The sequence below is a fragment of the Pan paniscus genome, chromosome 2 (assembly GCF_029289425.2).
Source record: "Pan paniscus chromosome 2, NHGRI_mPanPan1-v2.0_pri, whole genome shotgun sequence".
NCBI lineage: Eukaryota > Metazoa > Chordata > Mammalia > Primates > Hominidae > Pan > Pan paniscus.
In genome coordinates this window covers 64516112-64531359 of record NC_085926.1, presented here as the reverse complement: position 1 = coordinate 64531359, position 15248 = coordinate 64516112, and the positions used below count along the sequence as shown (strand labels likewise).

Sequence of the window (15248 nt, the reverse complement as noted above, 5' to 3'; positions counted from 1 at the left end):
ATTCATGAGTGAACTGGTACAAACTTTTTGAGGAAGCCTTTGATTAATGATTCAGTCATTTTACTTCTTATATGTCCGTTCATATTTTTTATTTCTTCTTGAGTCAGTTTTTGTGATTTGTCTGTTTCTAGGCAATTTGTGTAAGTTTGCATGTTTTATCTAGATTCTCTAATATATTGGCATCTCTTTTATTGCTGTAAGGTCAGTAGACATGTTCCCTCCTTCATTTCTGATATTTAGTAATTGGAGTCTTTTCTCATTTTTTCTTAGTCGTGCTAGCTAAAGGTTTATCAATTTTGTTGATCTTTCCAAAAGATCAATTTCTGGTTCTGTTGATTTTTTTCTATTATTCTTCTACTCTCTATTTCATTTATCTCCATTCTAATCTTTATTATTTCCTTCGTTTTCTTGTTTTTTTTTTTTGTTGTTTGTTTGTTTGTTTTAGTTTGCTGTTAATTTTGTAGTTCCTTAGGAAGTAAAGTTAGGTTGTGGATTTGAGATCTTTCTTCATTTATTTTTTTTTATTAGTGTAGGTGTTTGCAACTATAGATTTCCTGTGAACATTGCTTTCATTGCATCTCACAAATTTTCTTATATTCTGCTTTCATTTTAATTTATCTCAAAGTATTTTCTAATATCCCTTATGATTTCTGTTTTGACCTATGGGTTAAGAATATGTAGTTCAGTTTTCACATATTTGTGAATTTTCTAGTTTTTCTTCTGTTACCGATTTCTTGCCTCACTCCATTGTGCTTGTGGGATCTCATTCTTTTAAAACATATTGAGACTCGTTTTGCAGCCTAACATATGGTCTCTCTTTAAAAAAGATCCCTGCACATTTGAGAGGAATATGTAGTGTGGTAGGTGGGTAATCAGAAATGCCAAAATTGAGTGGCTTCTTTTTTTATTAAGCATTCACCTAGTTTCTGCAAGGTTTTGTTTAAATTCCACAGTTCCAAAAAGTTGGTTCCAGTTTTTGCCAACTTAACAGTTACTTCAGTGGAGGGACCAATTCTTGGAGCTCCCTAGTCTGCCATTTCTGTGGCATCACTTCCTCTACTTATTGTTTTTAGTCTGCTTTTTATAATCTAACAATTTGCCTTTTAGTGGCTACATTATTTTCCTAACTACCTGTATGCTGTGATATTGAACTTTTGGTTGTTGCATACTTTGGTGGTGTCCAGTTTTTTTGTCTCTTATAAAAATATTGATGCAAACTCCAGTTATTTCTTCAGGATAATTTCCTAGATGTCAAATAAAGTCACAGAGCTCTATTAAGTACCTATTTTAGCCACAGCACTCTCCTAGGTAGTGTGAAAGATGTAAAAATGATGAAGATGCAGTCTGCTCCTTCTAGGATTTCACAGTTAATGAGTTGAACCCCTATAAATATCATTTCAATGGGAGGCAGAAATAATTCCAAGGGTCATCATAATAATGAATCAGTATAATTTGTACAGAGCAGGATTGCCCACTTCGACCTAATTTATTTGAGTGCCAGCCCTCTGGCCTACTGTGATGGAAGTATTTCTCTCTTGCAGAATGTTATGGGGAAAGTAAGGGAAAGAGAAGATTTGCTGAATTGTATATACCTTTTGTCCTCCTTCTTCCAGTGCAGTGTCACTTGTGGACAGGGATACCAGCTAAGAGCAGTGAAATGCATCATTGGGACTTACATGTCAGTGGTAGATGACAATGACTGTAATGCAGCAACTAGACCAACTGATACCCAGGTAAGTTTCCTTTGTCCAACTCAGTTATTGACTTTGGGGACCAAGGTACCAAACTGCCCAGCTGTTTAGACAAAATTGAAATCCTTTCATAGATAAGTATGTCAGTAGAGCAACGAGTAGATTAATTTGTCCAGATTTACCTGTATGTTACATTTATAATCAAATATCTTGTGTCAGTTTTGTTCTTCTCTGGTTATTTGGAGTGTATGTAGATTTGCTTTTGATTCCTACTGGATAATGAATGTTGGGTTTTGGGCTCATTTTCTTAAACTCATATTTCTAAAATTATTTCAATGTAGTATTCAGTAACTAGTGTCACATGTTCAGGTGGTGATTTGCTGGAGCTAACTTGTACCAGCTCACAAGAGCCAATCGATAAATTTTGCAGGAGTTTTGCAAACTGATTATTAAGTATAACCATTACTAAAAACTGAAAATATAAATCTATAATTAAATGTATGGTATTAAAAGCAAAGTTTATAAACACTCAGAACTTAACTTATACAATGTACGTATGTGTCTGTATGGTGGATGTACTATGTAAGGGTGTGCTGCCACCTATCTCTCCCCAGCTCTGTGTTCATTGACATCAAGTTCATAGCTTGAAAATGGCCATGATGAGAGTATTTACACCACAGGAATCAGCAAGGGCTACAATTCAGGGCTTGGTTGATTGGTTAGACTTAAGAAAGTAATGGAGAAAATGTTAATGATGCAGATTAAATGTAAAAGAGTCTTGTGTCTGTAGCAGTTACATTGTGAATAGAACAAAAGGATGTGGAAATATTCTTCTAATATCTGAAAGGTATCTGATTCAGCAAAGACATCTTCCACATCACTGGTCAGTGAGTCAAGTTCTGGCCATACATCTTCATAATTCCACTTTCATCCTACCCTTAAACATAAAGAAAATATCAACTAACATTCATGCCTGAACTACACTCATTTGGCAATTACAAACATAGGTGGGCAACAGGTTCAAAAGTTCAGCAAAAATCAACAAATGTATTCTGTGACAATCAATTAGCTGTATGGAATTTAAAATAAATAATTATATATTTTATTGTTATTTCAAAATTGTTATACCTCCTTTATATCAGTAAAATTTATAATAAATACGCATATATATACATATGTATGTGTATGTACATGCATGTAATATGTGTGTGTTTGTGTACACAAAATATCTATAAACACACACACATCTTTTTTCTCAAGAAGCTGGTGGATAACCACTCACAAGCATACTGTTCTATATGGGCCTTGATTTTGGCATCATGTATGTAAAGAGAATACATAAAGAGAACACTCGGGTTTGCATAGCAGCTTTGCTAATTGCTGAAGATGGCATTTGAACCCAGGCTATTCCCAGAACTCACACTCTGAGTGAAGCCCCATGTGGCTGATGTACTATCTCCATCCTGAACACCCTCAGTCTGCTGCCTTTCAAAGTGTGTTGTTAATGGATAAAGAGTGTTAAAAAAATAAATTAATATGGCAGTGCTGTTCATGTTGTCATCATCGATCAATTAACCAACATATGTGACTTATAATAAAAATATATTATTTTATTGAAATGTTCCAAATGATGAATGCCTGGAAAATGTTAGCTATGGCATCTAAAGCAATCATGAACTGAGGACTTGGCTGCTCCCTTTCAGATTCAAAATATATTTCCCTTTAAGTTATTCTATTATATCCATTTGACTATGGGATGGCTCCCACCATTGCAGTATGTGAATAATTTCTTCACTTTGTAAAAAGTTCCCGGTGGCTTTCTTTGGACCAAAAACAGAGGAATAGGCAAAGTCTGGAGCCACGTAACAAAATTTCACATTCCACACATAGATTTTCTAAGGCAAAGATATCTCAGTCATATTTGACACCAAGCCCCAGCACTTTTGCACCATGCCTCAGCACTTTTGCACTGTGTACAGCACACTCAGGCATTTGATGAATATGTATTAAATCACAGGATAATTGCTAACCACTGAGGCTGAGAGTGAATACGAGCAGGTGTGTACTTTTGTTCCTGTTTGCATATCTTGGAATATTACCTATACACAGATGACCTCAGTTCATAACAGGGACTTCGTCTGCATGATTGAGGGGTGTTATATGAATTCCTGGCATTGGCCAATTGAATACACCTTTTATATCTACATTTGACATTCTGGGATTCTGTTGTTATCTTTAGGCAAACTGGGAAAGCAAGTTCATGATTAGCAAATTCTGATTAAGAAATTAATTTAAATGTGAGAACATCATTTGGCCTTCAGAATTTTAAAACGTTAACAACTAATGATTTTAAAATGATATCCTGCTATTTCATGGCTTACATGTCCTTTTACAATATTTTTTCTCTTTTTATACAAACGGATGAATAAATACGGCTTTAAAAATCCTCAAGCTGACCCCTGCCCTTTATTAAAGCACCCACAAAGGGACTAAGATTATATCTCATTTTGCAATTGAAGACATTGGGACTGAGAGATGTCATGTGACTTGCCCAGATTCACACAGAAATCTGAAGCCTTAGACTTCTTAGCCTTTACATTTTTATCCACCATGACCATTAACTTGAAAGTGCATTGACTTGAAAGTGACTTTGTTTTTTTTTCCCCCATCACGTCTAGGACTGTGAATTACCATCTTGTCATCCTCCCCTAGCTGCCCCGGAAACGAGGAGAAGCACATACAGTGCACCAAGAACCCAGTGGCGATTTGGGTCTTGGACCCCAGTAAGAAATAGACTGGGAGAAATGGGGAGGGCAGGATGGGGGCTAACATTCTCAGACATGGCTATAGAAAGTGGGCTACTGTCCAGTAAGCAGCCATTCCACGTAACATAACTGCATGATTTTACTCCAACACCCAGTGCTCAGCCACTTGTGGGAAAGGTACCCGGATGAGATATGTCAGCTGCCGAGATGAGAATGGCTCTGTGGCTGACGAGAGTGCCTGTGCTACCCTGCCTAGACCAGTGGCAAAGGAAGAATGTTCTGTGACACCCTGTGGGCAATGGAAGGCCTTGGACTGGAGCTCTGTAAGCCAGTGGATTATTTGGAATTAGGGGGAATGGGGGAAACATTGAGGGGTATGAGGAGTCAGCGGAGGGGGGCGCCACTTGGAAATGTCAATGGGTAATATTTCAGAGCTGGATTTGTCTTATGATTTAAATTGTTCTGCTCCACTTATGTGTAGTTGGCCAAGTGTGCAAGGACTCTTAGCTAAATGTTTAAGGAATGCACATTTTCAAAAAATGGATAAATCAGTTTACAGTCTGCTTGAGTATCTGTCCTGTTGGGCTGATCAGAAATCCCAGTCTTCACTGAGTCATATTAGTATGCAGTAGGTTTGTAGAGGACCAAAAATGTCAGGAGAGTGAGGAGAGAGGCTCTTACTCTGAGTCTAGATTCCTCCTGCATCCTGTGGTCCCTAAAAATCAAGTGGCTCTTGGTTTCCCCTGACAAGAATGGGAAGTGGGAATCCTCATCCAGTGCTGTGAACCTGCCTGCTGTACACCAAGCACCATCTATGGGTTTTTATACAAATAGAACTTTTATCTTTAGGCAGCTTCTTGTTTTCTGCCCTGCAAAAAGCCCAGAGTTCAAGAAATAGATTAGTATAGGTGAGGAGAGGGCATAAGAAGAGTGGAGATTAATATCTCAATAAATATCATAATATAGAGAGAGAAATTTGAGAGGTGCAATGAAACAGAGCTGTGTAAAAACCCAGACCTTGGCATTTACTTGTTGCATGGCCTTGAGCAATGTGGTTTAAGTCCATGAGTCTCAGTTTGCTCTGCTCTTAAAGAAGACGGAAAAGAATACTACTTTACAGGGCTGTTGTGAGGATTATTTGAGATTATGTACGTTAAATGCTTAGCAGAAAGTACTACTCAATAAATAGTAGATAATCTCACTCTCATGTCTTGAGCTTCCAAACACTTATCCATGCATCCATTTATCCATCTGTCCATCCGTCAGTTCATCTTCTCTAAGATCCATCTGCCTACTCACCAGATATTTGTGAAAGCTTGCTAGAGAAAGAGCAGTGAAGAATGAATAATAAAGCCCCTACCTTCATGGAGATTATTCCAATGGATGATCCAGTCAATGAACAAATAAGGAAGTATGTAATATAGCAAGAGGTACTGATAAGTCCTAGAAAGAGGTCAAGAGGAGAAATGGAATAGAGAAAGATGGGATGTGCTTTTAGAGAGGATGGTCAAAAAAGGCCTGACATTGAGCAGGACCTGAATGAAGTGAGGGAATGACCCACATGGGTATTTAAGTGGTACAGCAAAAGGTGCAGTAGGTATGAAGTCCCTCAGATGGAAGTGTTCTTGGCTTGTTCAGGAAGCATCAGTAAGGCCAGCATAGCTGGAGTGCAGTGAGTGGCGAATGGTAGATGGGTCAAAGGGGTAGTCAGTGGCCACATCATAAAGGGTCTAGTAGATCAATGTAAGGATTTTGGGTATTATTCAAATGAATTGGAAAATCACTGGAAGGAAGGATAGGATTTGACTTTTGTTGTAAAGGGTTATATTTTGTGATTTTGAATACTGAGCTGACAGATTTCTCACTGAAATGGATATGGGATGGGAAAAAAAGAGGAGACAAGGGTGATTCCAAGGTTTTTGGCCTGAGCAATTTGGGAAAGTGGTGGGCCATTTACAGAAATGCACATTCAGGAATTGTCAACCTCTCCACCAAATGACTGACCATTTCTCTTTCTGAACATTCAACCTAGTGCTCTGTGACCTGTGGGCAAGGTAGGGCAACCCGGCAAGTGATGTGTGTCAACTACAGTGACCATGTGATCGATAGGAGCGAGTGTGACCAGGATTACATCCCAGAAACTGACCAGGACTGTTCCATGTCACCATGCCCTCAAAGGACCCCAGACAGTGGCTTAGCTCAGCACCCCTTCCAAAATGAGGACTATCGTCCCCGGAGCGCCAGCCCCAGCCGCACCCATGTGCTCGGTGGAAACCAGTGGAGGACTGGCCCCTGGGGAGCAGTGAGTATTCCCTGAAGTTCGCTTGCTTCTCTTTCACTTGACGTTGGGTTTAGGGGAAAAGAGACTAGAAACACCTTTAGAGCATATTTTTTTCTTTAAAAGGGATTGACATTGTGCATTTTCATTTGCTTTGAGTAACTTGTAATGGGTTAATTACAGCCCTTGATCATACTGATACTGCCTTCGTCCACCTATAAGCTGTCTCGATTGGGTGGAGAAAGGGGATATCGTGGCTAGGTGATATGATCACATGGCCTCCTGGAGGTACCGTAAATACCATCATGATTCATCCTGGAGGCCACAGGCAGCTCATACCTGTAGGGGAATTAAGAAGACAGAGAAACTTTTCTGAAAGGGAATTCTAAATGAAAGTCACTTTCCCTTCTACTATTTTCCAGAAGGGTGCAGTCTCAAAGTGGCATGGTTGCTGTGTAATTTGTAGTAGTAAGTCATTGTCCTGGATTAGGGGGAAATACTAGTCTAGGTAAGATTTGTGCTTAGGAGAGAAGTACCCTAACCTTGAGGTTATCAGCAAAATCTCTGAGGGAAGGTGCGTAGGTTTGATCCAAAGACTTACACTTCTAAATTTGGGGACCTTCTGCAGGTCACTTCTCCTCTTTGAGCCTCAGTTTTCTTATCTGTAAAATGAGGATAACAATAATTCCTGCTTTCTTGGGTTGCTGTAAGAATTAAATAAGATGATGCAGATAAAGTGCTTTGCGCCCTGCCTGCCACAGAGTGAGAACTTAATAAATGTTGACAGTTGTCTTTATTATTATCATTATCATTGTCCTTCAAATTAGGAAGGCCTTGACAAATATCTGATATCAAAGGAAAAGTATGCTTTGGAATGTTTTAAAGTTTTTACTAAATAATTAAAAAAATATATGCTGTGCAATACCAGACATGTTAAATGGAACTGCAGGAGGGGGAGGGTTTTAAAGGATCCTGGGTAGGGACGTAGTTAGGTGTTTACTAATTATTCAGGGGTCTTCTTTTTAATTGTTTACTATTAGTTTCCTTCTAGTACTGCTAATTCTGTTTAATTGTTTCTGGGCTAAAAAGAATTAGAAGGAAGCTGTCTGTTTCCCACCGCGGTTATGTTTCAGTAAATTAGATGTACTTTCTGATGAATACTAATTAGCCACTGAGCATTTGCACCCACTGTCTTTGCTGGTTGTGTGCAGAACAGCTGCCAAGTTGCCCAAGACCCTCGCTATCCCATCCCCCTCTCTTGCTTTCCACTTTTGGGCTTCCTTTGCCTAGATTAGAAGAGATTTCAGTTCTGAGAAAGTAAAAGGTGATCCAAGGAAGTAATCACCGAGTGTCTCATGGTGTTTCCTTGTTGACAAAATTCAAAACTCACACATGTGTAGTCTAATGATAGCGCTAGGATTTAAAGAAAGCGTTTTAGTGCTGTGCTTATTTAGGACTACATTTGGGGATGATGCATTCCTTTAAGATTGAATGATTCTGCCCTTGGGCAGAGCTCCCAATTAGGGAGGATTAGGTAAGCTTTTTGTGGCGATGGGTAATACCATTCTTTTCCTCATTGTGCCTGTTTTTTGTTTGGATATTTTTTCCCCTAAGTTAAGTGAGGCTGAAGCTGGACAATGTAATTTTCAGCCCTAGCTTGATGTGTCTGACCTGCTCCCAGGAAGATGAAGGATATACGTCATCTTTGCATTGCATTGCATGGTACACAAACTGTACATGGTCTTCCTACCTTCCATGGCAGAAAAGGCGGCAAAGTGTTATAAACACTGGGGAATGGGAATCAAGTTTTTCAGTGGTTTCTGGAGTAAGAACTTCATTTTATAATAGATTTCTGTATACACTTGAGCAAGGTGTGTTAGCAATTAGGAGTTTTGCAAAAAAAAAAAAAAAAAAAAAGAACAGAAACTGACTCAAGTGAAAGAAAAACAAACAAAGCTGTTCATTTAGCCGCAGTAGGGACAGGGACCAGAGCATCTTCAGGGCTCTATCTCAGGGGCTGGCAAGTTTTGTCTGCAGAGGGCCAGATAGTAAATCTTTTCAGCTGTGTGAACCATACAGTCTCTGTCACAGCTAATCAGCTGTGTGTTGCAGCACAAAAGCAGGCATAGACAATATGTAAATAAGTGCGCATGGCTCTGTTCCAATAAAACCTTATTTCTAAAAACAGGTGGCCGCACACATTTGGTCTTTGGGCTGTGGCTTGCCAACCCTTGATCTAGATAGAGGGGTAACTAAGGGATAATTTCTTTAGAGAGTTTCTGTCTTAATGAATCTCTTTTAAGCCTTTGCCACTCTTGAGTTATTCTGCTGAGGATTCAAATTCCCAGGAAAGTCCGATTGCCCACCTCTGACCACAATAGGGCAGAGTGTCTTAATTGATAGACCAAGATGGCGTCTGCCATGAGGAGGAATGTTTTCTTAAAGGAAATTGGGCTGCCAGATGTAAGGAAAAGGATGTTGATTTGAGCAGGTAGAAAAAAACAAATGTCTGTCTCCCTTTGCTTCTCTAAAGGCCATTCTCCTTTATTTTGTCCATTGTGGATGACAAATTTCAAGTACGTTTTACTAATAGATTCAAAATTTGTTCAAATAAATGTTTACCTAAGAAAATGTTGTCATGTAAAGAGGGCAGGGACTTTGTTAACAAAAGTCCAGACTGAAAGTCTGCAACATGGAGGAATGGAACTAAGAATCCCTGTTAATCAAATAATGGCAAAATTAGACCTGGAGAAAGGTTATGTACAATACTTCATCTGTCTGTGGGAGTATAAAGACCCAAGCAGGCTCAGGATTCAGACAGCTCAAGAATGTGCAGTGCAACTGCTTGGCCCAAGCTGAGAGCTATCACCAGCACTCCAGTTGGATTCTCGGTAGGAAGCATCCAGTCACTCCCTGGGTGGCCAGTGGATTGCTTGGCCATGGATCAGGTGTTCATCCTTGCACCCATCAGACATATTGGAGAGAGAATACCATGGAGTTTCTAGAGCTGTTCCTTCCAGAATCTTTAACTGGACCAGGTAGCAAATCCTGTGACCAGCACTATGGAAGGTAATAGGGACACAAGTTAAAACATTGAGCCTTTCCTCAAGGAGCCTGCCATTTTACTGGGGCAATAAAGCTGACAGGTGACATAATAAAGGAATGATACAAGATTATATTATCAAGGAGAAAACTCGAGGGCCAAGATGTAGATGACAAATCTATTTATACCATGAAAGGCCCTTCCTAACATTTAAAATTCTGGTCCCCAAACAAAGCTAATTAAAATAATACTTCTCTGTTTTTTATTATGTACTAAGCTGCTTAAAAGTAGGAAGGTAGGAAGTAAGGCCAGGCATGGTGGCTCACCCCTGTAATCCCAGCATTTTGGGAGGCTAAGACAGGAGGATTGCTTGAGGCCAAGAGTTCGAGACCAGTTGGGGCAACATAGTGAGACCTTGTCTCTACAAAAAATTTTAAAAATTTACCCAGGTGTGGTAGTGTGCACCAACGGTCTCCAGCTGTGCAGGAGACTGAGGTGGGAAGATTGCTTGAGCTGAGAGGTTGAGGCCGTAGTAACCTGTGATCGCACCACTGTGTTCTAGCCTGGGTGACAGAGCAAAACCCCACCTCAAAAAAAAAAAAAAATAGGAAATGAATATTTTGAGATTTAGAGTAAGTATACCAGAATCATCAAAGATAGAGGTAACATTTTTATAACTTGAAAAATACCTAAATATTTTCTCAAGAGGAACTAATAAATCTATTATCCAGCTCTACATTAAAAAATTAAACCCAATATAAAATGAAAGTGTAGGTACTGATTTAAAAACACTTATAATTTGACCAGCATGGGCAGGGAAATTAACAGTGGTCCAGTTCAATAAGCAACAAAATGTATTCACATCTTGATACGGAAGAAGCTGACCAGCAAGAAGCAATGTTTGATAGAGCCTATTTTGAAATAACACTGATATGAGCTACAATTAGCTAGAAAGCAAAAATCAGCCTTCAGAACCTAGAACTAACAACATACTTGCAAATGCAGTTTGAGTCTTGATAAATCATGAGAAATACATTGCTTTGTGGACCAGATGATTATTTTATAGGCAAACTGATTTTACAAGGGTCGGGGTAAAGGACACTAGCAAACATTTTGGGTTTAAAAAGGTGAAGAAGTTATGGAAAGAAGAAAACACTTCAGGTGTAAATAAGTGAACTATGAGAGGCTTGTATGGGAAATGAAATGAAATGCAAACATAACACCATGACAAACCATGAAAGAGAGGGTGTTAGGCTGAAAGCGCAGCCGAAGAGAGGTTTGTCGTGATGAAATTCAATTAAGTTCATTGGGGAAGTAAAAAATAAATAAAACAAGTCTTACTACCATTAGCCACCGAAGTTCAGGCTGTTGTAAAGAGAGAGAAAGGAACATTTTATCTGCTAGGAAATGATGTCTAAATGACATTCCATGATGTTTTCCTGGAGTAATTGAATGAGTTCATACAGAAGCTTAATTTCAACAACTGGCCATTCATTAGGCATGTAATTTGACCTCCGCGTTGAAAGGAAAATCAAATATTGGTTCTAAATAGGCACTTGAAGTTTTGAAAAGAATTTCCAAATAAACTGTGGTGTCCATCAACACCTCTGTACCTCTTAGAGATGCAGAGGGGATAAAGACAGTAAGTGGCCTGCTTTGGAAGTCACATTAGGCATTTATGGAACCCCTGTAGAGGGCCTGAGGCACGCCAGAAGACACATTTCTGCCCTCCAGGTGTGTCTATAGGATGTGTACATGAAACAGCCCCACAATGGGGAAGTTCTTGGGTTTTCCTGATTGCTTTTTGTCCTTCGTGGATGACTTGAGAATGCTTTTCAGCACATTTGTCTTAACCTTTCAACCAGCTGCTTTTGTGTCCCTAAGATGGAGATTGAGGTGGGGATTAACTTGTCGACTGATGTGTTTAGTGTTCCAGTACCTGTGCTGGCGGATCCCAGCGGCGTGTTGTTGTATGTCAGGACGAAAATGGATACACCGCAAACGACTGTGTGGAGAGAATAAAACCTGATGAGCAAAGAGCCTGTGAATCCGGCCCTTGTCCTCAGTGGGCTTATGGCAGCTGGGGAGAGGTGAGAGTGAACTGTCCGTCTATAAATACAGAGGAATTGTGTTAACCAAACTGTATTTATCATTCAGATTTTATTTTCAAGGAGAAGAACTAGCTCTAGTAGAAGCTTCTGGGGTGGGGATTAACTAGGAAACCTGTCTTCTTAAATTCTGGACTATTTTAAAGTGTTCCTATTACCACTAAGAGACAGTTTGGGTACACAGGTGAGGAAAATTAGGTGAGAATACAGATAAATACTGGTTTAAGTTATTTGTTCACCTCTGATGAATAAAAAATAGATGCTTTTAAAGTGATTGAAAATATGTGTTAAATCGGTCCACGGAAGTCTTGCCCTCTTCTTCATAGTTTTGGGGTGTTTGTGTTATGCCCTGTTCCCATGGCCTAATGTCTCCCAACATTCCAAGTCCCTAATGAAGCCAGATTGAATAGGTGTTATAATTCCTATGAAAGATGATGTATTTTTATTGCAGAAGTGAGTAGTTAGCTGTGTTTTCTCAAATATGGAATTATTTAGCTGCTACCTTTTCAGGGTTGCCTGTGACGACTGATAAGGGACGACTTAGTATTGGAAGCTGAGAAAACCGTGTCCTGTTCTCAGCTCTGGCTCTTAAAAGTTTTGTGACCTTGGCAAATAATGTAGTATCTTTGCCAAATATTTATATCCTCATCTGTAAATAAGGATAGTAATAGCACCAACTTCTTAGTATTTATGACCATGATATGAGGTAGTATCTATCAAATGCGTAGCACATAGCCTTTAATCAATTAACTGCTACTATAATGTAGTAATAATTAATGTTAAGAATAATTATTAATAATACTGTGATTAAGTGGGGGTTTGAGCCCTTATGATACATAGGGCCTAGATGCTTATTGTTTTGTGTTTAATTAACTAAGAATATATCTCTCTATTCTTGAATCCACAGGGAGAGCACATATTTAAAGTTTGTTGAGTTGTTCTGTCTTGACTATAACATTTATCAAATAAAACATGAGAAATAACACTTTGGAGGTCCCAGTGCCAAGGGGGGAAAAAGACAAATGAGATTGATGGGCATGTTAGTCCACATCCTTGGCTGAATGAAATCACGTGTCCACATTTCATGGTTTCAGCCATATAACCTAGTAGTCATAGGCAGTCATAACGGGATTATTGTTGACTTTCATTGACAGTTATGTCATTCTGGAGAGCTTTGTTGAAGGGAAAGAAAAGGGAATGAGGCTTTGTGACTCATGTATTGTGGATTTCCCAAAACCTCCTCGCAAAGTTCTGTCCTGTGGGGCCTGTGATTAAGCTTCTGTAATTGGATTCAAGCCAGGAGAGTACACGAACTTGCTGGGATGCTTTGCTGTCAGCACAGACCAGATCATTCCAAATTCTGTGGGAGATCTGGCCTTGACACAGCAGGGAAACCAAATGTCAGTGTTGCTGGATTTGAGCGCAGCAGCACTGTCCAAGAAATACAACGTGTTCCTGCCTCAGAAGTTTAGATCTAGCCAGGAGTCAGAACCTTATCCAGTGTTCCCACCACGTTGTTTATTCATCCAAGGGGAAAGTCATAGTTGTCCTCACATTCAGAGATACAGTAAAATAGGTTAGTGTCATAAAGGGCTATGGAGACGGAGTCAGAGAACAGCCAAGGATTGGTGACAGCTTCTTAAAAGTTGCCAGAAAATAGAACCAGTTAAGTCATTATCTCCTTTGTTTGGTATTGGGTAGTCTTTGTTTGTTTATTTTTGTTTTGGTTTGGTTTGGTATTTCTCAAAGAATCTTTGTTGGGAGGCCGAGGTGGGAGGATCATGAGCTCAGGAGATCGAGACCATCCTGGCTAACATGGTGAAACCCCGTCTCTACTAAAAATACAAAAAACTAGCCGAGTGTGATGGCACACGCCTGTAGTCCCAGCTACTCAGGAAGCTGAGACAGGAGAATCACTTGAACCTGGGAGGCGGAGGTTGCAGTGAGCCGAGATCGTGCCACTGCATTCCAGCCTGGATGACAGAGCAAGACTCCGTCTCAAAAAAAAAGAAAGGATCTTTGTTACTTGCTAACAGATTGGACTTGATCGAGTTAATTAACCTCCCTTCACCTTAATTGCTTCATATATAAGATGGGGCAAATAATTACACTCCTCTTGATTAGATAATATATGCAAAAGTCCTCAGTGCAAGTTAAGAGAAAGCACTTAATAACTAATACCTGCCATTAAGGTAGGAGAGCCTTGGTCTGTTTTACGTATCACTATTGGTAATTCACCTTGGTTCCATCTGTCAGAGGCTTACCTTGCCCAATGCCATAATTGAGTTTGGCTAAGAAATTAGGGAGAAAGAAAATTTGTCATTGGCCTTTCAGACAAAATAACTGCAGCCTTCCTTTTCCTTCTTCCAGTGCACTAAGCTGTGTGGTGGAGGCATAAGAACAAGACTGGTGGTCTGTCAGCGGTCCAACGGTGAACGGTTTCCAGATTTGAGCTGTGAAATTCTTGATAAACCTCCCGATCGTGAGCAGTGTAACACACATGCTTGTCCACACGACGCTGCATGGAGTACTGGCCCTTGGAGCTCGGTACGGCCCTAACTATTCATGTTTGTTAACCAAACTATCTAATTCCAAGGTATTCTGGGGCACTCCTCTGTGGCAGATAATTGTCACACTTGCAAGGGCATCCCAGAAACTCTGCTATAAATAGTCTATTATTTTCTCCATATTGGCACATAATAGAATTAACTTTTTATGATATTGCCAAAGTGACTTTACAGAATAAGTGTACCTCATACAGGACCTGGTGCCAAGAAGTAGCTGCCTTTTCTTAGCCTAAATACACACACACACACACACACACACACACATACACACACACATACATAGTGATTTTAACAGACAACTCAATAGCACACATTCTTTCCTTTTCTAAGCTGTAGTAGTTTTGACTTTTTGGGAAAGATACCTGCTTATTGAGGCCAAAGCAATTTTTCTTCAGTGACTGTAATTTGCCTGTGTGACTCGGGTACAACTCTGAACATAATTTTTACAAAGTCTGTGCCCACAAAATAGACTAAAATCATTTAAAAATGCAAAAGACCAAAAATGGAACAGGTGACCTGGTGCCTTTTAGGGTGTCGGGAATGTTCTCTCTCTTGCACAGAGACAGGAAGCCCGTTTGGGACCATTTTTTGCTTTGGTCCTAGTCTTCCTTTGCTATCTGCTTAGCCAGCAGCTGACATGGTGAGACAGGTTTGCCACTGTAAATATGATGCAAACTTCTGGGGCAGCTCTTGGCAAACAGAAGGATCAGCTGTGTCAAAACAATACTTTGGCTGAGTTGTGCCCACAAGCTGTGGAGCCGTCAGGGCTGTTTCATGTAAATAGAGGAAAAATGGT

General features: G+C 39.7%; 1 protein-coding gene across 3 annotated transcripts in view; it reads left to right on the top strand.

The window, feature by feature from the left end:
- ADAMTS9 (ADAM metallopeptidase with thrombospondin type 1 motif 9) overlaps positions 1 to 15248 on the top strand; it is a 175637-nt gene that overhangs the window by 79565 nt on the left and 80824 nt on the right. For all 3 annotated transcript variants that reach the window (XM_003811598.6, XM_063602800.1, XM_003811597.5), the window contains 6 exons: positions 1614 to 1733; positions 4370 to 4474; positions 4612 to 4779; positions 6489 to 6758; positions 11706 to 11867; positions 14256 to 14432. In XM_003811598.6, the coding sequence (XP_003811646.2) occupies positions 1614 to 1733; positions 4370 to 4474; positions 4612 to 4779; positions 6489 to 6758; positions 11706 to 11867; positions 14256 to 14432 (1002 nt within the window). The remainder of the gene's footprint in view (positions 1 to 1613; positions 1734 to 4369; positions 4475 to 4611; positions 4780 to 6488; positions 6759 to 11705; positions 11868 to 14255; positions 14433 to 15248) is intronic.